The sequence below is a fragment of the Salmo trutta genome, chromosome 11, assembly GCF_901001165.1.
Source record: "Salmo trutta chromosome 11, fSalTru1.1, whole genome shotgun sequence".
Lineage (NCBI taxonomy): Eukaryota > Metazoa > Chordata > Actinopteri > Salmoniformes > Salmonidae > Salmo > Salmo trutta.
Genome location: NC_042967.1, coordinates 4,524,039 through 4,549,077, shown reverse-complemented (window position 1 = coordinate 4,549,077; position 25,039 = coordinate 4,524,039). Strand labels below are relative to the sequence as shown.

The following is a 25,039-nucleotide window of genomic DNA, read 5'->3' as shown; positions in this document are numbered from 1 at the left end:
AGACAGCAGCCTACCAGATGTCCAGTCAGTGTCGTGAGATGGGGGTGTGGAAATGAGAAAAGGCAGGAATAAATGCTTTTGAAAGCTAAGCAAATAGAAAAAAATCGAATGAATCTCACTGCATCAAGCCAGCAAAAAATACTTTATAAAGAGCAACTGCATTTGCAGCAAACTCACAAGAAATACTTATGTTTGGTAAAATAAAAAAATATGTAAAGGCTTGCTTGGAATGTTTGAGGGACAGTTCGGAGGGCGAAACGTTGACAACAACTTTCCAAACCACTCGTGAACATTCTAGAAACTGGTTGTGGTCGTCATCAACATCTCAGGAGAATTGATCGTCGGCCACATCATCGGGGTCACTGTAAAGGTTGGACATGGCTACCGCCGGTTGGTTGCCATGGTTTCCATTGTTATCTCCGTTAACACTGGCATTGCCATGGCAGCTGGAGACAGCCTTTTTGAAGCTGTGGTGGTGATTGTTGGTGCTGTTCGTCCTGGTGTTCACGCGGGAGAGGGTGCACATGCTGCCCTGGTGACCGGATCGGTGGTGGGTTGTGTTGTTGCGCAGCTCCAGCTCGTCATAGCTGGATACCCGGACAAACGGGCACCAACAGAACACCCGCTTGAAGCCCGCCCGGAACCTGTATCCAAACCACAACCCAAACCAGACAGATATACAATGAGTGCATGGTCAGATATTTCACATTTGAGAGGTGGCTAATGAATTCTGAAGAAGGTACACTGGTAGTTTTCTCATTTGGTCTTATTTTTCTAGCCAGTGGTTGCCTAGGTTGTGTTCAGTAGGCACAAAGAAGAAAACATTTTTAAACGGAAAATCTAAATGAGTTATGGGTAAAGCTTAACTTCATCGTATGTTTTGGTGCCTACTGAACAGCACCCAGGTGCTAGATCCTACCTGCTGTTGAGGCAGCAGTAGATGATGGGGTTGTACATGGTGGAGCTCATGGCCAGCCACAGCACTGATAGGTAGACCTGCTGGATGGACTTCCACCTCATCAGAGCCTTGTTGAGGCCCGTCACGATGAAGTAGACGTGGTACGGCAGCCAGCAGAGGGTGAAGGTCACCACCACAATGATCATCATCTTCACCACCTGGGGGTTAGGAAGGGGATAGTGGGAGGATTGGAGGAATAGAGAGACAGGGAAGGAGGGGGAGACAGGGTGGAAGAGAGGGAGGGGGAGAAAGCAATGAGAAAAAGAGTAGAGAATAAGAAAAGAGAGAGAGAGAGAAAAAAAATTAAGTATATTGTCTTTATTCTGTGTAGCTTTGAGACTCGATCGAAAATCAACAGTTGGTCGGCCACCTCATGCCAGGTTTCACAGAGAGCCTGATTCTAAGATGGACAGAATGTGTGATGCTCAATATATTCTCACAAGCGTGGGCAACATGATTGATTCATCATCAGGTTGGCATTTTCATTCCGTCCTGGAAGCCACAGCAATTTAGGATATTCTTTTTTCATCACGACAACCCCTTTCAAAAGAGCCATTCACACAACCTCAAAATAGAATTGCTTAATTTGCACATAAATGGTCAGGACAACCATTGGTGGTCCAACGGTCCATACATTGGAGATGGTAGAGCCACAATAGAATTAGGTGCATTCTATAACCTGACTATTAAGAGCCATCACAAAGGAAGCAGCTGACTTCAGAGATCCTGTGAAATTCTTGAACTGATTGTGTCATTTAAAATCCTCAAAGAGCATTTCTAAACTTGAAATCAGATCTGCATTCGCAAAAAGTTAGCACTTTGTTGCCTTGTATGGAGGAGTTCTGACAAATTTAATCTAATAGAATTTGACTTTTGTTACTTTACACCGAATATCAAAGCTCAGTCACGCCTGAACCATGCAAACTGCTCTTTGTCCGTCAAATTTTCTATAGGATTGAGGTCAGGGCTTTGTGATGGCCACTCCTATACCTTGACTTTGTTGTCCTTAAGCCATTTTGCCACAACTTTGGAAGTATGCTTGGGGTCATTGTCCATTTGGAAGACCCATTTGCGACCGAGCTTTAACTTCCTGACTGATGTCTTGAGATGTTGCTTCAATATATCCACATAATTTTCCTGCCTCATGATGCCATCTATTTTGTGAAGTGCACCAGTCCCTCCTGTAGCAAAGCACCCCACAATATGATGCTGCCACCCTCGTGCTTCACGGTTGGGATGGTGTTTGTCGGCTTACAAGCCTCCCACTTTTTCCTCAAAACATAACGATGGTCATTATGGCCAAACAGTTCTATTTCTGCTTCATCAGACCAGAGGACATTTCTCTAAAAAGTGTGATCTTTGTCCCCATGTGCAGTTGCAAACTGTAATCTGGCTTTTTTATGGCGATTTTGGAGCAGTGGCTTCTTCCTTGCTGAGCAGCCTTTCAGGTTATGTTGATATAGGACTCGTTTTACTGTGGATATAGATACTTTTGTACCTGTTTCCTTCAGCACCTTCACAAGATCCTTTGATGTTGTTCTGGGATTGATTTGCACTTTTTGGAGACAGAACGCGTCTCCTTCCTGAGTGGAATGACGGCTGCGTGGTCCCATGGTGTTTCTACTTGCATACTATTGTTTGTACAGATGAACGTGATAAACTTCAGGCATTTGGAAATTGCTCTCAAGGATGAACCAGACTTGTGGAGGTCTACAATAGTTTTTTCTGAGGTCTTGGCTGATTTCTTTTGATTTTCCCATGATGTCAAACAAAGAGGCACTGAGTTTTAAGGTAGGCCTTGAAATACATCCACAGGTACACCTCCAATTGACTCAAATGATGTCAATTAGCCTATCGAAGTTTCTAAAGCCATGACATCATTTTCTGGAATTTTCCAAGCTGTTTAAAGGCACAGTTAACTTAGTGTATGTAAACTTCTGACCTACTGAAATTGTGATACAGTGAATTGTAAGTCAAATAATCAGTCTGTAAACAATTGTTGGAAAAATTACTTGCGTCATGCACAAAGTAGATATTCCAACCGACTTGCCAAAACTATAGTTTGTTAACAAGAAATTTGTGGAGTGGTTGAAAAACGAGTTTTAATGACTCCAACCTGTCTATGTAAATTTCTGATTTCAACTGTATCTTCACTGTTGTGTTCACTATTGTGTTACTACTGTGTCATCACTAAACCAGGTACAGTAGGTCATCTCATGATATAGTCTAATCAACTATACTATGTTCACAATGTCATGTGACAAGATGGCTGCCAGCCATAGAGCAATAGTGATTGTAATCTCCAATGAATGGTTAGTCTGTCAGTCAAACAGTCTGAGAAACTCCCCAAAGCCTTTCACATAGATTCTATTCTGTCACTTTGCTCTTTAGATTTAACCTACATTCGCTAAACCTTTGAGATTCTCCATTGAGCATGCCTTTAAATCCAGCACTAGACTTAATCTGGGTCTGGGAAACAGTCGTAGTTGAATGCAAAGCACTAACTGGTGGAAAAGTGTTTACATACCGATATGACATCCAACAGATATAGACATCCTAAAGACTTAAATTTAACTACAGTATGTCTCTGGGCTTGGTCATGTTTAACATATGATACATGAAAAATGCCAACATCAGGGAAATTTATTTGCATTGGTTTTGGGCCAAGAATGCAAAATAAGTTAGCATTTGGAGATGGTGGCCATATAAACAAAACCAGGATTGCTCTTTTACCTTGTACATAGACTGCTTACAGGGTAAGGAAACTAATATGTCACTTTGTTATTTGGCCGAACTATCCTTTTAACTCCCAAGTACAAAATCAATACAAACACAGCAGTACTTCAGCCCCATAAGGACGGAATTGAATACCCTTGATGTAGGAGCTCTGAAGTCAATCTCACTTTGTTGGAGAAGACTCACAGCTGGTGTTAGCCCTTCATCACAGACTAAGGATAGTCATACAGAGAACAACAACAAGGGAATCTGACGATGAATGATTTTGTAGTGATTGCAGTCTGTTGGGGCACGCACGAACACAACTCCAAAAAAGGCAAAAAAACATTTTACAACAGCTGCTTGGGTTAAACAAGTTAGGCTAAATGAATGAATTAGAAGAAGGTGCTCTTTAGAGGGGTTCTATAGTTCATGTTTTCATGTATGAAAACATTCCAAAGCACTCTTCGGTTGTCACGTCCTGACCATAGAAAGCTTTTATTTTTCTATGGTATAGTAGGTCAGGGCGTGACAGAGGGTTTTGTCTAGTTTATTTATGTCTATGTTGGTTCAAGTTTCTTTTTTCTTTGTTGGGGTTTTTGTCTAGTTTATCTATTTCTATGTGGGGTTCTAGTTTTTGTATTTCTAAGTTGTTGTTATTTGGGATGATCTCCAATTAGAGGCAGCAGGTCATCGTTGTCTCTAATTGGGGATCATATTTAAGTTGTTCTTTTTCCACTAGGTTTTGTGGGAGATTATTTTGAGTAAGTGTATGCTGCACCTCATCGTCACGGTTTGTTGTTTTGTTCATTAGTTTATTTGTATGTCTTGCATAGTTTCCCAGTTTAAATAAAATGTGGAACGATACCCACGCTGCGCTTTGGTCCCATTCTTCAAACAGCCGTGACATCGGTTATGAAATCAGCATTGACATTCTTTAGCTTTTCTAAAGTGGTTTCACAGCTTTGACAATGGATCACATTGAAATGCAGGTCAAACTTTATTCATTAACTTCCAACATGGAAAGGATAGTCAAGTGATCAATCAAGCTGTCAGTTACCTTGTTTATGAACAATAACAATTAGGATCTTATAATCAAGGATCAACTAGCTCTACCTGCATTATCTTCTGGATGGTTAATAATGTGGCATAAAGCTTATGAAGCGGTAGCATCTCTGGGACTCTGGGTCTAATGACGAGCAAACGGTGTCTGGTAGAATTCTCTCCGGAGCTACATAAAGCAGGAGAAAGGGTATCCATGACGCACTACACAGCAGGTCACAGGTATTTGACGCGAGAGCACTGGTGGTCTGCCGACGCTGTCACAGCATGGGTAAATTGAACTTGGTGGAAACAGATCGCTGACCTCATGAACAATTACCTTTAAACTAACCACCGAGTAGGACCTGACGGTTTGACAATGGGTGACATTCAGCCTAATGAACCTCTCTCAGCCCTCTGCTAGCTAAGGTAAAATGGTTTGGCAGGGACGTTAATAGCAAATCCAGCAACAGGCTGATAAAAATGATCCAGTCATTTAGCAGGCGCTTTTATCCTAAATGACTTCTAGTCTGTATTTATGGCCCATTCAAACCCACTGAGTAATTGGAATGGTGTATAAGTGCAAGGTTAACTAACCCTCCATCACTGCGTTGCTCAAACTAAATCAAATGAAATCAAGTTTATGTGAGGTGCATTTCACAACAAAAACAACAACAAAAATGATAAAACAATCAAAAAGAGAACCAGTTCTGAAATAAGAGCAAGTAACAACACCAAACATGTGCTGGTGCCGAGATCAAATGTCAGGCAGGATCACAGGGAACATCCCTGGTTGAAACTGTAAATTATTACGCTTTCATGGCCTCAGCCATCTGTCCAAAACAAAGAACTAGGTGTGCTGATCCCCCCCCGTAATCTGAGTGTAATCCTCATGAATAAAACAATAACGACCCTGAAATATAGACTGGGTTCCCTCACAGGGTGTCCTTGAATAATCCCATATCCCAATAATTCCCATATCTAGTAGACGTGTCATATTGGCCATTGCCTTTCTATAATCTGTGCTCCTGTAATGTTAAACCCACATCTGGCCTAATAGATGTTAGTCATACGGGTTCAAATGACCTCAATCCTTATGGATAACTCTGGGGACCAGGGTCCGTATGTATCAAGCATCTCAGAATAGAAGTGCTGATTTTATGACCAGTTTTGCTTCTTAGATCACAATGAATGAGATAACATGGACAGGGAGAACCTGATCCCAGATCAGCACTCCAACTCTGAGACGCTTAATACATACGGATCCTGGACTCCAAGCAAAGACGAATGAAGAGATACACTGTGTCCAGTTAATAGAATGCATTGTCATCTCTAAAGAGGAGACTAATCTCTGTTGTTTCCCTGCGTAATGTTGGGTTACCTGATGGGTAGCCAAATCCAGTGGGGAATACAGAGAGATCATTGTGCTATCTACAGGGTCAGTTATTAATTTCAATGGTATAGCTACATCAGTTATTGTAATGACCATGTACTGGGTCAGACACTGAAAAATCCTCAAATCCACCAGAAGCGCATATTCAGTTTATTATTATTATTGTTTGCAGAAATTATTTTCAGATCCACATTTTTAAAATGCCTACAGTATTCTACTCCTCACACCAAATGAACTAGAGTGAATGAAACGAAGACAATTGAACGTCTCATGATTGTGCCAGTTAAAATGAATGGCTGAATCTCCTGAATGATAATTCATGGTTGACGCGTTGGTTTACAAATGGAATACACATGCTTTACCAATGGACCTTATGTGTATAATGGAGTTGTATTTTTGCGTTACCTTCCTCTTGGCTGTGAGCTGGCTGTGGTAGTTATCTGATGCTTCCCCCGGGATCTCTCCTCCCCACAGCGTCACCCCCACAATGGTGTAGGTGATACCCATCACCACTAGGGGCAGCACATACACCAGCACCGTCACAATGATATGATACCTGTATACCAGAGAAGAATAGATAGCTGTAAGAGGAAGGAAAAGCAGAGCATTCCTGTGAATGTAATGGAAAACATAGTAATTTTGCAAATTATAGTTCATCTATTTCACATTTATATTCGTTAGTCTAGTTTGCTCTCCTCCTTAACTAGCCTGCACTGGTTGTGACAGGAGAGCGGATACCTGATAAATAGATAGATAGATCTCTATCAAACTAATCTCGCTATCCTGTGTGTAGTAAATTCCCATACCCATACGGACTGACTTTCCAATTACCCAATTGCCACCCAGTTCTTCCTCCAGAAGCGGGACACTCATCACCTTAAATTAACTCACCTCTATGCAATCAATGTGGCAACCCGACAAACCTTCAGTTAATTCCAGCCTTTGTTGATACAAACAATTATTCAAGGATGTGTTTATTCAAAGTACACTGAACAAAAATATAAACTCAACATGCAACAATTTCAAAGATTTTACTGTTACAGATCATATAAAGGAAATCATTCAATTTAAATAAATGAATTAGGCCCTAATCTATGGATTCCACATGACTGGTAATATATGCATATGCATCTGTTGGTGGCCACAGATATCTTTAAAAAATGGCAGGGGCGTGGATCAGAAAACCAATCAGTATCTGGAATGACCACCATTTGCCTCATGCAGCACGACACATGTCCTTCGCATAGACTTGGTCAAGCTGTTGATTGTGGCCTATGGAATGTTGTTCCACTCCTCTTCAATGGCTATGCGAAATTGCTGGATATTGGTGGGAACTGGGACACGCTCGTACAAGTCATTCCAGAGCATCCCAAACATGCTCAATGGGTGACATGTCTGGTGAGTATGCAGGCCATGGAAGAACTGTGAAATGTTCAGCTTCCAGGAATTGTTTACAGATCATTGCGACATGGGTACATGCATTATCCTGCTGAAACATGAGGTGATGGCAGCGGATGAATGGCTCAACAATGGGCCTCAGGATCTCGTCATGGTATCTCTGTGCATTCAAATTGCCATCGAAAAAATGCAAATGTGTTTTGTCCGTAGCTTATGCCTGCCCATACTATAACCCAACCTCCACCATGGGGCACTCTGTTCACAACATTGACATCATCAAACTGCTCCCCCACATAATGCCACAAACGCTGTCTTCCATCTGCAGTTGAAACCGGATTCATTCATGAAGAGAACACTTCTCCAGCGTGCCAGTGGCCATCGAAGGTGAGCATTTGCCCATTGAAGTCGGTTAAGACACCACAGTCAGGTCAAGACCCTGGTGAGGATGACGGGCATGCAGATGAGCTTCCCAGAGACGATTTCTGACAGTTTATGCAGAAATTCTTCAGTGTCATCAGCTGTCCAAGTGGCTGGTCTCAGATGATCCCACAGGTGAAGAAGGCAGATGTGCAGGTCCTGGGCTGGCGTGGTTGCACATGGTCTGCGGTTCTGAGGCCGGTTGGACGTACTGCCAAATTCTCTAAAACGACGCTGGACATACATACTGCCAAATTCTCTAAAACAATGTTGAAGGTGGCTTATGGTAGAAAAATGTACATTTAATTATCTGGCAACAGCTCTGGTGGACATTCCTGCAGTCAGCATGCCAATTGCACACTCCCTCAAAACTTGACACATCTGTGGTATTGTGCTGTGTGACAAAACTGCACATTTTAGAGTGGCCTTTTATTGTCTTCAGCACAAGGTGCACATGTGTAATGATCATGCTATTTAATCAGCTTATTGATATGCCACACCTGTCAGGTCGATGAATTATCTTTGCAAAGTAGAAAATATGACAAAAAGCGATGGCGCCGGAGCGCACCGGATGGGATGGCGGAGAAATTATCGGCTCTTAACCAACCATGCTATTTTGTTTGTTTTTTCGCGTTGTTCGTAACTTGTTTTGTCCATAATGTTGCTGCTACCGTCTCATATGACCAAAAAGAGCTTCTGCACATCAGAACTGTGATTACTCACCTCAGATTAGACAAAGAGTTTTTCTTCAATGAGTCGGACGGGAGGGATATACTACACACACCCGACCAGGCCCAAATCCCCGTCAAATCAAATCAAATCAAATCAAATGTATTTATATAGCCCTTCGTACATCAGCTGATATCTCAAAGTGCTGTACAGAAACCCAGCCTAAAACCCCAAACAGCAAGCAATGCATGTGAAAGAAGCACGGTGGCTAGGAAAAACTCCCTAGGAAAAACTCCCTAGAAAGGCCAAAAACCTAGGAAGAAACCTAGAGAGGAACCAGGCTATGAGGGGTGGCTAGTCCTCTTCTGGCTGTGCCGGGTGGATATTATAACAGAACATGGTCAAGATGTTAAAATGTTCATAAATGACCAGCATGGTCAAATAATAATAATCATAGTAGTTGTCGAGGGTGCAGCAAGCACGTCCGGTGAACAGGTCAGGGTTCCATAGCCGCAGGCAGAACAGTTGAAACTGGAGCAGCAGCATGGCCAGGTGGACTGGGGACAGCAAGGAGTCATCATGCCAGGTAGTCCTGAGGCATGGTCCTAGGGCTCAGGTCCTCCGAGAGAAAGAAAGAAAGAGAGAAAGAGAGAATTAGAGAGAGCATATTTAAATTCACACAGGACACCGGATAAGACAAGAGAAATACTCCAGATGTAACAGACTGACCCTAGCCCCCCGACACATAAACTACTGCAGCATAAATACTGAAGGCTGAGACAGGAGGGATCAGAAGACACTGTGGCCCCATCCGACGATACCCCCGGACAGGGCCAAACAGGCAGGATATAACCCCACCCACCTTGCCAAAGCACAGCCCCCACACCACTAGAGGGATGTCTCCAACCACCAACTTACCGTCCTAAGACAAGGCTGAGTATAGCCCACAAAGATCTCCGCCACGGCACAACCCAAGGGGGGTGGGGCGCCAACCATGGTCAATCGCTGGAGAAGAAAACTGAGATTTCGCGGGAAAAGGTCAGGGTGCCTTGTGAGGATCAGGTGACGAGTGGCAAATCTTCCCTTGCCTTCCATCCTGCTAGCTAACATTCAATCGCTGGAAAAACAATGGGACGAACTGAAAGCACGTATATCCTACCAACGGGACATTAAAACTATAATATCTTATATTTCACTGAGTCATGGCTGAATGACGACATTAAGAAAATACAGCTGGCGGGTTATACACTCTTTCGGTAGGACAGAACAGCAGCCTCTGGTAAGACACGGGCCGGGGGCCTATGCATATATGTAAACAACAGCTGGTGCACTATATCTAAGGAAGTCTCAAGGTTTTGCTTGCCTGAGTTAGTGTGGTCTACAGCTTATCATGAGATACTCTATCTACCTGGAGAATTTTCCTCTGTATTTTTCATAGCTATCTACATACCACCACAGACTGAAGCTGGCACTAAAACCACACTCAATGAACTGTATACCGCCATAAGCAAACAGGAAAGCGCTCATCCAGAGGTGGCGCTCCTAATGGCCCGGGACTTTAATGCAAGGAAACTTAAATCAGTTTTACCTAATTTCTATCAGCATGTTAAATTTTTAGACTACATTTATTCCACACACAGAGATGCGTACAAAACTCTCCCTCGCACTTCATTTGGGAAATCTGACCATAACTCTATCTTCCTGCTTACAAGCAAAAAGTTAAGCAGGAAGCACTAATGACTCTGGTTTACACAAAAGTGGTCAGATGAAGCAGATGCTAAACTACAGGACTGTTTTGTTAGCACAGACTGGAATATGTTCTGGGATTCTTCCGCATTGAGGAGTACGCGATATCAGTCACTGGCTTCATCAATAAGTGCATGGAGGATGTTGTTCCCACAGTGTCCGAATGTACATACCTCAACCAGAAGCCATGGATTACAGGGAACATTCACAATGAGCTAAAGGGTAGAGCTGCCGCTTTCAAGGAGCGGGACTCTAACACAGAAGCTTATAAGAAATCCCGCTATGCCCTCCGACGAACCATCAAACAGGCAAAGCTTCAATACGGGACTAAGATCGAATCGTACTACACCGGCTCCGACGCTCATTGGATGTGGCAGGGCTTGCAAACTATTACAGACTACAAAGGGAAGCACAGCCGAGAGCTGCCCAGTGACACGAGCTTACCAGATGAGCTAAATAACTTCTATGCCCTTTTTAGGCAAGTAACACTGAAACATGTATGAGAGCACCAGCTGTTCTGGACGACTGTGTCATCAAGCTCTCCGCAGCTGATGTGAGTAAGACCTTTAAACAGGTCAACATTCACAAGGTTGCAGGGCCAAATGGATTACCAGGACGTGTAGTCTGAGCATGCGCTGACCAACTGGCAGGTGTCTTCACTGACATTTTCAACCTCTCCCTGTCTTAGTCTGTAATACCAACATGTTTCAAGCAGACCACCATGGTCGCTGTGCCCAAGAACACTAAGGTAACCTGCCTAAATGACTACCGACCCGTAGCACTCACATCTGTAGCCATGAAATGCTTTGAAAGGCTGGACATGGCTCACATCAACACCATTATCCCAGAAACCCTAGACCAACTCCAATTTGCATAGCGCACCAACAGATCCACTGATGATGATACAACCTCTATTGCACTCCACACTGCCCTTTCACACCTGTACAAAAGGAACACCTATGTGAGAATGCTACTCATTGACTACAGCTCAGCGTTCAACACCATAGTGCCCTCAAAGCTCATCACTAAGCTAAAGACCCTGGGACTAAACACCTCCCTCTGCAACTGGATCCTGGACTTCCTGACGGGCAGCCCCCAGGTGGTAAGGGGACTACAGGAAAAGGAGGACTGAGCACGCCCCATTCTCATCGACGGGGCTGTAGTGGAACAGGTTGAGAGCATCAAGGTCCTTGGCGTCCACGTCACCAACAAACTAACATGGTCCAAGCACACCAAGACCATCGTGAAGGGGGCATGACAAAACATATTCCCCCTCAGGAGACTGAAAAGATTTGGCATGGGTCCTTAGATGTCAAACGGTTTTACAGCTGCACCACCGAGAGCATCCTGACGGATTGCATCACTGCCTGGTATGGCAACTGCTCGGCCTCCGACTGCAAGGAACTGCAGAGGCTAGTGCGTACGGCCCAGTACATCACCGGGGCCAAGCTTCCTGCCATCCAGGACCTCTATACCAGGCGGTGTCAGAGGAAGGCCCTACAAATTGTCAAAGACTCCAGCCACCTTAGTCATAGCCTGTTCTCTCTGTTATCGCACGACAAGCGGTATCGGAGCGCCAAGTTTAGGTCCAAGAGGCTTCTAAAAAGCTTCTACCCCCAAGACTTCTGAACCAAATGGCTACCCAGACTATTTGTATTGCCCCCCTCCCCCACCCTTCTACGCTGCTGCAACTCTCTGTTATTATCTATGCATAGACACTTTAATAACTCTACCTACATGTACATATTACCTCATTTACCCCGACACCGGTGCCCCCGCACATTGACTCTGTACCGCTACCCCCTGTATATAGCCCCTCTATTGTTATTTACTGCTGCTCTTTCATTATTTGTTATTCTTATCTCTTTCCTTTTTTTAGGTATTTTCTTTCAACTGCATTGTTGGTTAAGGGCTTGTAAGTAAGCATTTCACTGTTGTATTCGGTGTATGTGACAAATACAATTTGATTTGATTCTTCTTTTTTTATATAAGTTTTTTTGTGCATATGGAATATTTCTGGAAACTTTTATTTCAGCTCATGAAACATTGGACGAACACCATACATGTTGCGTTTATATTTTTGCTCGGTATAAGTTTGTGCTCCTTTATAGTGTAGCTTTGATTTGAGCCCATTTTATATGTTTTTCTATGTGCCATTATTCATAGTATTATTTGTTGGTATCTAAGTAGGTTTGTTTGCGTAGATATTGATTATGTTACTTAGATCATTTTTCATATTGTAGTTACTATTGAGTTTTGAGTATATTTGGATGTGTGTGCTTTTGACTTGTGCCTGTATAATTGGCCAAGTTATAATTGCCTTACATTGCTGTTCCTGGAGAGCTACCCTCCTGTAGGTTTTCAATCCAGTTGTAACTAACCTGATTCATTTTATCAACCAGCTAATTACTAAAATCAGGTGCGAAAGATTAGGGTTGGAGAGAAAATCTACGGGACGGTAGCTCTCCAGGAATTAGGGAAAGAGCCCTGCCTTTCATTGATATGTAAGGTGATTCTATTGTTGATTCCTAGAGAAAACCATCCTTATCCTAGCAACATTCTTTAATCTATCAATAAACAGGGAATTAGCCCTTTTGAAGTGTATCTCCAACTCCCAGTGTTCTTATTGATACACCACCACAGTAGCCCACACTCAAACCACCAGCAGCAAGTTCACCTATTACAGTTTCATTACCAATCAACCCAAAACTGCTTTCAGATCAGATCAGTGAAGATGAACAAGAGGTGAGTCAAGGGAGCCACTTTAGACTATTGAGATGCACCCGGAGTGTCTCACTCACATGAAGGAGTCATCCGAGGGCCGGGGCCAGGCCACGTAGCAGATGGTCCGGCGGGGCAGGATACGGATGGTGGAGTTGAAGCAGAGGGGGAAGGCCAGCACCACGGCCAGTGCCCAGATACACACAATCACCACCTTGGTGGCTGTGGCTGACAGCCGTGGTTTCAGCGGGTGGATGATGGCCATGTACCTGCAGGGATGTCAAATCAAATGAAATCAATCTTTATTTAATAGCACATTTCAGACATGAATGCGACGCAATGTGTTTCACAAGAAAAAAAAAGAAAAAAATAGAAACATAAATATTTACTACACAACAAACATAAGAGTATAAAAAAAACTAAAGAACAACAATTACAACTGAAAGACTAAAAAAGCACCATAAGGAAAAGCAAAACTTAAAAAGGTGTGTTTTAAGATATATTTTGAATATGTCCACAGTTTCTCTGGTAGGCTTTTCCAGAGGCTGGGGGTATAGTAACTAAAGGCTGCCTCTCCATGCCTCTTGGTCCTAGGCTTTGGGATAGTTAAAAGGCCAGTGCCAAAGGACCTGAGGGACCTCCTGGGTACGTAACTCAAAAGCATGTCTGGCATGTATTGGGGTGCACAATTGTGGATTGATTTAAAAACCAATAGAATCTTAAAATGTATTCTTAAACACACAGGCAGCCAGCGCAGAGACTTTAAAACAGGTGTAATGTGTGCTTTCTGTCTGGCCGTGTTGCTGCATTCTGTATGTTTTGCAGTTGGCCAATGGCTTTCTTGGGTAGACCAGACAGGAGAGCATTAGAGTAGTAAAGCCTGCTGTAATAAAAGCATGGATGAGTCTCTCTGTATCAACCTGAGATAGAAATGGCCGCAACTTGGCAATGTTCCTCAGGTGGTAAAAAGTTATTTTGGTCACATTCCTAATGTGTGATTCCAAATTGAGTTCAAAATCTAAAATGACACTGTAACGCCCTGGCCATAGAGAGGGGTTTTTGTTCTTTATTTTGGTTAGGCCAGGGTGTTACATTGGGTGGGCGTTCTATGTTATTTTTCTAGGTTTTTTGTATTTCTTTGTTTTGGGCCGTGTGTGGCTCCCAATCAGGCACAGCTGTAGTTCGTTGTTGTTGATTGGGAGTCACACATAAGGAGCATGTTTTTCCTTTGGGTTTTGTGGGTAATTGTATTTTGTTAGTTTTGTACCTAGCAGAACTGTAGGCTGTCGTTCATTTTCGTGTTTTGTTTAAAGTGTTTCTATTAATTAAATATTGAATATGAACACTCACTCCGCTGCGTATTGGTCCACCTTTTTCCGACGATGATTTCTCTGTTTCATCTGACGACGAAGACAGCCGTTACAGACACCTATGTTTTTTAGCTAGTGTTTTATTTTTGACAGTGAATTAAAATATTAATATTAAAATATTAATTAAATATATATAGATTCTGTGTGCTTTGGCTCCAATTATAAGTACCTCGGTCTTGTCTTGATTTAGCTGGAGGAAGTTGTGAGCCTTCCAAGTATTTAAATCACTAATACAGTGAAAATCAATGTTGTGCGTTCTGATAACGCTGCCAAGGGGAAACATATATATGAAGAACGGAACAGTACTGAACCCAAAATCGAACCTTGTGGAACGTCACATGGGATATGACATTTCTCTGTGTTGTTCACTCTCGACCGGTTAAATGGGTCCTAAACCAATTTAGAACTAGAGGGAAGAGACCAACCCACCTCTCCAGTCTGTCCAGAAGGACATCATCATGCAGCACTTAAATCAAAGAGAACACGGACAGAAGGCTGTTCAGCATCTGTGTTGGCTCTAAGATCATCTAACACTTTAACTTAGGCTGTCCCTGTGCTTTGGCGGCAAGACAACCAGATTGAATTTTTTCAAAAATACAGTTGCCACTTAAAAAAATCATTTAGCTGTTTTAAAAAAAACATTTTCTGGAAGGTTGGAGATTGGCCAAAAATTGCTAAGAGCTGAAGAATCTAGATTACTTTTCTTCAGAAGAGGTTTCACCCCGGCAGTTGTTAGTGCAGTGGGGAAAGTGAAATAGGGAGTGATTAACCATGTAAAATAACTCCATAGTGCCTTTGCGTGGTAGGCTAGGGCACATACCATCACACTTCTCATCAGGTCTTGCTTGACTGATACCCAGCCTAATGTTTGTTATCTTATCTCTGAAATATGCCACAAACTCATCACATTTATATGTGGAGGAAAGTTCATATCGGTTTATGGGGGTAGGATTTACAATCTGAAGACAGCCATGTTTCAGTGAAAAAGATGCAATCAACTTTGCGCTCAGCAATGAGTGTGGGCCACTCTGCCCCTGGGGCATCTGCCTCAAGGTAACCAATGTATTAACGTTACAACCACGTTTTTCTCCAATCTATCAGAATGGTAAGACATGACAATTTGTATAAACTCACTAAAAGGCGGCTTTAAAAGAACATGAATTAGGTTACTCACAATAACCATAGTGCCATTTCTATAGGAGTTGATATGCTTTCCAAATCCTCTGTTGCTTATTCTGACAGGGAGGACTGGAGCACTACCAGACCCTGTACGTCAGTCTCTAAAATAGTCTCTAAAAAAAGTTCAAGAGGTCAGTCAGGGGGTGAAAGCGAAGATGCTGGATAAATGAAGATGTCTAACTCAAGCCGTTTACCATTAAAAAACATTGTCACAGTTCCGGTCTACTTAAGGGGTGGCTCTTCCATAGACACAAATGCGATCGCCTCCTGGGTCTGGTCTACTTAGTTCATTGACTGTATATGAACCAGAAAAAAGGACCCAGTGAGATGTCTCGCTTCCTCTTCCGTCTCTGGTGAAAGGTTATTAGGTCAAAGTTCAAAGGTCATGGTTGATTTGGTATTTTGTTCCTCCATACACTGCTTGCTTGAGAGGTTTGACTTTTTTATTCTGAGTAGCGCGTATACCCTGACTAAAGTTAAGGCATACAATTTAGTATACAGGACCCACTGGGCACACACCGGTTGAATCAACGTAATTTCCACATAATTTCTATGAAATTACGTTGAACCAACGTGGAATAGACATTGAATTTACATCTGTACCCAGTGGGAAATGTCTTGTTGTACAACTGCATTTTTTTCCGAACGTGAATAAAACAAGCTCCTCTTGACAAAAGCCAGAGGGCAGGTTGAAATACTACGATGTCAAATCAAACAGTAAATAAAATACCAATCTTCTCTGGAGCGGCCACCATTAGGATAGTGATGTGTGTGTGTGTGGATGTCTGTGTCTGTGCCCAACTTCAGATTGCTTTCAGGTACTCAAAACAAAGGATGCCCCATGTGGAGCTAGTTATGATTGATTGACTCTTCCCAGTATATCTTTAATTGGATTCAACAGTGCTGTTTGTTTGGTTTTCAGTAAACAAAGATTCCATTTCCCCAGAACTTACTGCTAGACTGTCAGGTTTCATCCTTACCTTACCTTACCTTACCTTACCTTACCTTACCTTACCTTACCTTACCTTACCTTACCTTACCTTACCTTACCTTACCTTACCTTACCTTACTGTCTGTCTGTCTGTCTGTCTGTCTGTCTGTCTGTCTGTCTGTCTCTCTGTCTGTCTGTCTGTCTGTCTGTCTGTCTGTCTGTCTGTCTGTCTGTCTGTCTGTCTGTCTGTCTGTCTGTCTGTCTGTCTGTCTGTCTGTCTGTCTGTCTGTCTGTCTGTCTGTCTGTCTGTCTGTCTGTCTGTCTGTCTGTCTGTCTGTCTGTCTGTCTGTCTGTCTGTCTGTCTGTGTCTGTCTGTCTGTCTGTGTGCGTGCTCGTGAATACCTGTGCTGTGTGTGTGTTCTGTCTTTGATTCTGTGTATCAAAGGCACACAGTAGACCTATAAGTAGTCAGGTCTTGGTCATGCAGGTGCAGATTAACTCGTTTGACTAACTTCAAAGTGAGATGAAAAGAGATGTTGGACTGTAGTCCTACTAGGAAACAACTTGTAAAGGTATAGAATTGACCTCCAGACACCTGAGGCCTCATTTATTTATGTTTTGATGTTAAGGTTATAAAACTGTCATAAATAATGCACTGTGCCAAATTATTAGCAGGCTACTGTTATTTGAGTGAATTCTGAAAAAGTGGAACACTTTTTGCATTTCTGTCTTCTGTAATCTCTTCAGACATCTATCCAACACATGATACATTGCTGAAATCCTCAGATGTTTCTGTAGAGGTGTGGGCAGAATGTTTTAATCTTTTGCGGTGACTTTTTTAACCTCTACAGGATCGGTTCCAGAAAATGATGTCATGGCTTTAGAAGCTTCTGATAGGCTAATTGACATCATTTGAGTCAATTGGAGGTGTACCTGTGGATGTATTTCAAGGCCTACCTTCAAACCCAGTGCCGCTTTGCTTGACATCATGGGAAAATAAAAATAAATCAGCCAAGATCTCAGAAAAAGAATTATAGATGTCACGTCCTGACCAGTAATAGGGGTTATTTGTTATTGTAGTTGGTCAGGACGTGGCAGGGGGTATTTGTTTTATGTGGTTCGGGGGTTGTGTGTATGTAGAGGGGTGTTGTATTTGTGTGTTCCGGGGTTTTTGGTGTATGTTCCTGTTTTGGTATTCTAGGTTTTCTAGGTTGTGTATTTCTTTGTTGGCCTGGTGTGGCTCTCAATCAGGAACAGCTGTACATCGTTGTTTCTGATTGAGAGTCATACTTAGGGAGCTTGTTTTCACCTGTCTCGTTGTGGGTAGTTGTTTTTGCACTGCTGTTAGTATAGCCTGCGAAACTGTTGTACTGTCGTTCCTTGTTTATTGTTTTTTCGTGTTCACTTATAATAAAATAATGATGAGCACGCAACCCGCAACCCGTCTAATCCCTTCGACAGTCGTTACAGTAGACCTTCACAAGTCTGGTTCATCCTTGGAGGCAATTTCCACGAACAATAGTATGCAAGTTTAAACACCATGGGACCACGCAGCCGTCATACCACTCATGAAGGAGACGCGTTCTGTCTCCTAGAGATGAACGTACTTTGGATGAAAAGTGAAAATCAATCCCAGAACAACAGCAAAGGACCTTGTGAAGATGCTGGAGGAAACAGGTACAAAAGTATCTATAGTAAATCTATAGTAAATCCACAGTAAAGTCCTATATCGACATAACCTGAAAGGCCGCTCAGCAAGGAAGAAGCCATTGCTCCAAAACCGCCATAAAAAAGCCAGACTACAGTTTGCAACTGCACATGGGGACAAAGATTGTACTTTTTTGAGAAATGTCCTCTGATCTGATGAAGCAAAAATAGAACTGTTTTGCCATAATGACCATTGTTATGTTTGGAGGAAAAAGAGGGAGGCTTGCAAGCCGAAAAAAACTATCCCAACCGTGAAGCACGGGGGTGGCAGCATCATGTTGTTGGGGTGCTTTGCTGCAGGAGGGACTGGTGCACTTCACAAAATAGATGACATCATGAGGCAGGAAAATTATGTGGATATATTGAAGCAACATCTCAAGACCTCAGTCAGGAAGTTAAAGCTTGGTCGCAAATGGGTCTTCCAAATGGACAGTGACCCCAAGCATACTTCCAAAGTTGTGGCAAAATGGCTTAAGGACAACAAAGTCAAGGTATTGGAGTGGCCATCACAAACCCCTGACCTCAATCCTATAGAACATTTGTGGGCAGAACTGAAAAAGTGTGTGCGAGCAAGGAGGCTTCCTCCTGTCAGGAGGGATGAGCCAAAATTCACCCAACGTATTGTGGGAAGGTTGTGGAAGGCTACCTGCAACGTTTGACCCAAGTTAAACAATTTAAAGGCAATGCTACCAAATACTAATTGAGTGCAAGTAAACTTCTGACCCACTGGGAATGTGATGAAAAAAAAGCTGAAATAAATTATTCTCTCTACTATTATTCTGACATTTCACATTCTTAAAATAAAGTGGTGATCCTAACTGACCAAAGACAGGGATTTTTACTAGGATTAAATGTCAGGAATTGTGAAAATGTATTTGGCTATGGTGTATGTAAACTTCCGAATTCAACTGTATCGGATATGGGCAGAAAGCTTACATTCTTGTTAATCTAACTGCACAGTAGCTGTTACAGTAAAACAATACCATGCTAGTGTTTGAGGGGAGTGCACAATTATGAACTTGAAAATGTATTAATTAACCAAGCAGGCACATTTGGTCAGTCTTGATACAACATTTTGAACAGATATGCAATGGTTCATTGGATCAGTCTAAAAGCTTTGCACATACACTTCTGCCATCTAGTGGGCAAAATCTAAATTGCACCGGGGATGGAATAATACATTATGGCCTTTCTCTTGCATTTCAAAGATGATGATTAAAAAAAAAAAAAAAAACACGTTTTTTCCTTTGTATTATCTTTTACCAGATCTAATGTGTTATATTCTCCTACATTAATTTCACATTTCCACAAACTTCAAAGTGTTTCCTTTCAAATGGTATCAATAATATGCATATCCTTGCTTCAGGTCCTGAGCTACAGACAGTTAGATTTGGGTATGTCATTTTAGGCAAACGTTTAAAAAAAGGGTCGGATCCTTATTAAACAAAAAATGCATGACTATGCCGCCTATAGCGAGTCGCAAACACTGGCCACACGTTCTGCAAGATTGTCTATTGAACAATTTAAAAGTACATGCTGCCTACAGCCCACACCTCTATGCAAAAGACAAATTGTTGTTCAATATTTTGTTTATCAATACATGATTGTGTTTCTGTCTCCTGCCCTGGTATAAGCTCTGAGGTTAAATAGTACATGTTGTGCTCCTATCGCACAGCCATACTAAAGCCTACCGTTACTGCCATAGGCTATCGGTCTATTTACTTTTGCGCATGGTTGGCTATTAAATGAGCAATGGATAAATGGTAGCCTAATATTTGTTGTATACAGGGAATTAAACCAGTTATGTCAGAAAAGTAGAAACATGCCCTGTTATGATTTAGGCCTATATATTTAAAGTAAATATAGGTGTCAGGGCTTTCGGAAGGATCGGACCAATACGCAGCGTGATCATAGTTCCACATCTTTTATTCAGTCGTGAAACGAATGCAATATACCATAAACTTGAAATACAAAAACAAGAAAGCCGTGACGCAGAGCAGGCATACACTACTCACAAAATAATCACCCACAAAATACCAGTGGGACAAACATCAACTTAAATATGGCCTCCAATTAGAGACAACGACAACCGGCTGCCTCTAATTGGAGGTCATGCCAAACAAAAACTAACCTAGAAATACAAAACTAGAAACTAAACAGAAATACAAAAACGGACAAACACCCCCTGTCACGCCCTGACCTACTCTACCATAGAAAATAACTACTTACTATGGTCAGGACGTGACAATAGGCTATTAGGTGAGATGCTGCTATGTCATCTTCTTACCAAAGCCAAATGCATCTGTTTTATATAGGCCTACGTTTTAATGTTTTTATTAGCCTACCATTAATTATTATAATTCCCGTGTGTCAAACACCTCCATTTCCCCCAAAATAACAATATTTGCTTGCAATACAGTTGATCAACCACTAGGTTCTGAGTATGTATGGTCTTAGATATGCATCGAGATATACACCTTCCCATCAAGTTCAAAATGGATAAATACCAACTTTTGTAGGAAAACTGGCACAGCAGGGTAAATCAAGTGTGTGCTTGCGTGTGTACACACTTGCTTGCGTTTGCATGTGTGCGCACATGTGCGTGTGTGTATGTGGGGCCGCTTGCTCGCTCGTGTGTGTCTGTGTGTTGGTGTGAGTATAGCTTTCATATAAGCACTCCTGGCACTTAAAGACATTATTTCACTGCAGGTACTCCATTTTAATTATTTAATCAGCATGTCCCTCCATAATGATAGGTTGTCTGCACAGTGGAGCTCATTAGAAGTAATCTGGCTCTTTTATACACCAACTGAGTAATGAAATGCTTGATCAAATTCTCAAGAACCTCAATTGTTTTCTCATTTTGTCTGCATCCCAAATGGCACCCTATTCCTTTTATAGTGCAGTACTTTTGCCCAGCACTCATAGAGATCATAAGTAGTGAAATGAATAGGGAAAAGGGTGCCATTTGGGACGCACTTTATGTTGCAGGATCTTTATTGGTTAGATTAGTGCTACATTCAATTCATTCTCATTTTGACACAATGTAAGGAGAGGATTGGTTTCCCATGTCTCTCTGTGTGTGTGCGTTAATAACCTGTATGCATACATAGCATGCATAACAGGCTACTAGGATGATGTATGGAAATGATGGCATCTGAGCAACATCAGGTAACCTGTTATTCCATTAGGCCAACCTTTTTCTTATTTCATTTAAGGGGTTTGATTATAGAATCAGTACATTAGGCTATTATTCATGAAACCGGCCTAGCATTAAATAAATAATAATACATTGTCACATTTAATATAGGTCAATTTTACCAAATGTAATAAAATGTGAGAGATTGAAGTTGATGTCTCCAGAGCTCACCTGTCGACTGCTATTGCGCACATTGAATAGATGCTTGAAAACACTGCTGTGACGGGGAAAAAGTTGTGGAACTTGCAGTATGATTCTCCAAAGTACCAATTGCCGTGAGCAGCGTATATGAAATTAATCAATGTGTTGAACGCGGCCATTAAGGCGTCAGAGAAAGCCAAGTTGAGTAAAAAGTAGTTTGTCACGGTCCGCATCCTCTTGTGCGCTAATACGATCCAAATCACTATCAGGTTCCCAAAAACCGCCACGGCCAGAACAAGGCTGTACGCGACCGACCATAGCACGATGCGCCAAGCCGGTTGTACGAACTGATTTGTAAAGGTCCTAGTTGTGTTTGATCCGTTGTTTGCCGCAGCCATTCCTCTAGTCTCCCTGCCAAGATTTACTTGGATTCAATCCCTGGAGGTGGCATCAGTTGTGTTGGCACACAACTCCGTAGCGCACCAAGACGCGCAAATGCTCTGCTCAATACGGTCACCTTAAGTCCCTCTTCATTTATATTGCTGTTCCCATCAATACAGGGCCAACGCGTTTGGGAGACAGTCGTAACAAAATGTCCACTGACAACTCCAGTAAATAATTGACACTTGAGGAGCGCGGAACTTCTGATCCATAGGATAGGCTACTACTTAAATAGGCGACCGATAATATTCGAACAGTTCTTCTTTCTAATAGCATCCTCATTCATTCTCTTGAATGCATCCGAATGCAACTGCGCAACACTTTGAAAACGGTAGATCCTTCAGCCACGATTCCATAGAAATGAGACATAAACATATGGCAAGCATGGAATTTGATGGCGAGTCACTTAGAAATGCCTTACATGATCCTGATAAACGACATGCACGCATCAGGAACTGATGAAAGGACTGCCGCATCTGTCGCCTCCATTGACTGAGTCGTTCATTTCACTCATGGGACATCTCCGTGATTAATGCTACTTCGTCATTGTCACTGCAAGTATTGAAAATATATTGACTAAGTTTATTAAACAGTCATATTTGATAAAGGTGTCTATTATCTCCAAAATGTGTTGCTTTTACCCTAAATAACTCTCTTAATTTCCAAGATCGATTTTCAATAGATGGATCTGCCAAGGCCTTACCACCTAAATTCATTCAGTTCCCAATAGGCCTATGTCAACCTTTTCGCGATGGACTGGACTCTATGATCCTAATGCACTCATTCAAAACAATCAATCAAACTTTCAGGGTACCAAACCAAGATGTATTTTTGAAACTTCAGCTTTGGAGATCATGTTCTGTTGTGACTGATCAACTTGTATCTCATAACGAAAGTCACATCATCCAAAAACTACACAGCCCCCCTCTGTATTCAACAGCATCCAAACCACCGAGCATCCTCATTCGTGTCACCTAAGCAGTATGGAAAGGACAGATAGGCTTCATCCCAAACGGCACCCTCTTCCCATTATAACGCATTACTTTGGGGGCTCTGGTCAAAAGTGGTGCACTATATAGGGAATAGGGTGCTATTTGGGACACACTCAGAGGCAGGTGGGAAAGTGCTTTTTATCCACTGATCTACATGCTCAGTATAAAAAGTAGAAAAGATGACGCCACACCGACGTTAAGACATTAACCTGTTATGGATAGGGGGCAGTATTTTCACGGCCGGATAAAAAACGTCCCCGATTTAATCTGTTTATTACTCCTGCCCAGAAACTAGAATATGCATATAATTGTTTGATTTGGATAGAAAAAACCCTAAAGTTTCTAAAACTGTTTGAATGGTGTCTGTGAGTATAATAGAACTCATATGGCAGGCCAAAACCTGAGAAGATTCCAAACAGGAAGTGCCCTCTCTGACCATTTCTTAGCCTTCTTTAGCCTCTTTATTGAAAACAGAGGATCTCTGCTGTAACGTGACACTTTCTAAGGCTCCCATAGGCTCTCAGAAGGCGCCAGAACGTTGAATGATGACTCTGCAGTCCCAGGCTGAAAAACAGTAGCGCATTTGGATAGTGGTCGATCTGAGAACAATGAGACGGGTGCGCGCATGCACGTGAAGAGTCCATTTTACATTTTCAGTCTTTGAACGAAAACGACGTCTCCTGGTCGGAATATTATCGCTATTTTACGAGAAAAATTGCACATGCTTCGAAGTACGGTAATGGAATATTTAGACATTTTTTGTCACGATACGCGCAGGCGCGTCACCCTTCGTTACCCTTCGGATAGTGTCTTGAACGCACGAACAAAACGCCGCTATTTGGATATAACTATGGATTATTTGGAACCAAACCAACATTTGTTGTTGAAGTAGAAGTCCTGGGAGTGCATTCTGACGAAGAACAGCAAAGGTAATCCAATTTTTCTTATAGTAAATCTGAGTTTGGTGAGTACCAAACTTGGTGGGTGTCAAAATAGCTAGCCTGTGATGGCCGGGCTATCTACTCAGAATATTGCAAAATGTGCTTTCACCGAAAAGCTATTTTAAAATCGGACACCGCGATTGCATAAAGGAGTTCTGTATCTATAATTCTTAAAATAATTTTTCTGTTTTTTGTGAACGTTTATCGTGAGTAATTTAGTAAATTCACCGGAAGTGTTCGGTGGGAATGCTAGTTCTGAACGTCACATGCTAATGTAAAAAGTTGGTTTTTGATATAAATATGAACTTGATTGAACAAAACATGCATGTATTGTATAACATAATGTCCTAGGAGTGTCATCTGATGAAGATCATCAAAGGTTAGTGCTGCATTTAGCTGTGGTTTTGGTTTTTGTGACATTATATGGTAGCTTGAAAAATGGGTGTCTGATTATTTCTGGCTGGGTACTCTCCTGACATAATCTAATGTTTTGCTTTCGTTGTAAAGCCTTTTTGAAATCGGACAGTGTGGTTAGATAAAGGAGAGTCTTGTCTTTAAAATGGTGTAAAATAGTCATATGTTTGAAAAATGGAAGTTTTCGGATTTTTGAGGACTTTGTAATTCGCGCCACGCCCTATCATTGGATATTGGAGCGGTGTTCCGCTAGCGGAACATCTAGATGTAAGAGTTAATGTCCCCGACCACAGGTGTTCACTGCTGAGGGAGTCAGGCCAATTAGGTTTCTCTCTCCCCTTCTCCTGGTGGGTTCCCCTAGCAATTATACAGGATAACACCTGTTGTGCCCCTTTTAATGAGTCATTTAACAGTCTGCATTCCTTCCTAGCTGGATTGCGTATGGGGAGCTGTAAGGGCCATCTTCTGGTGGTGTGGGAATAGAGTGGGGGTGACACACACACACACACACACACACACACACACACACACACACACACACACACACACACACACACACACACACACACACACACACACACACACACACAGGGGGTCATCAGATATTCATTGTCTGCAGGCATCCTTGTCTCTGCAATAACAATGGGAGTCAGTGTCGCAAAGGCG

At 42.2% G+C, this 25,039-nt stretch overlaps 1 protein-coding gene across 1 annotated transcript; it reads right to left on the bottom strand.

Annotated features, from left to right (window-relative positions):
- Positions 1–10: 10 nt before the first annotated feature.
- On the bottom strand, positions 11–21,983 carry LOC115202120 (neuromedin-K receptor-like). The gene is made up of 5 exons (XM_029766020.1): positions 21,616–21,983; positions 13,139–13,327; positions 6,513–6,663; positions 920–1,116; positions 11–644 (listed from the first exon to the last, which is right to left on the bottom strand). Exons 1-5 carry the CDS (start codon positions 21,981–21,983, stop codon positions 326–328), a joined length of 1,224 nt encoding a protein of 407 aa, XP_029621880.1. The 3' UTR covers positions 11–325.
- Positions 21,984–25,039: the final 3,056 nt, after the last annotated feature.

Bases quoted from the DNA above. Each gene is read 5' to 3' on its own strand.
- LOC115202120 (XM_029766020.1), bottom strand. From the start codon at position 21,983: ATGGCTGCGGCAAACAACGGATCAAACACAACTAGGACCTTTACAAAT. The intron at 6,664-13,138 runs GTGAGTGAGACA...TCTGGTATACAG, and splicing joins CCCTCGGATGACTCCTTCAT to GTATCATATCATTGTGACGG. The intron at 645-919 runs GTAGGATCTAGC...GTTTGGATACAG, and splicing joins TACTGCTGCCTCAACAGCAG to GTTCCGGGCGGGCTTCAAGC.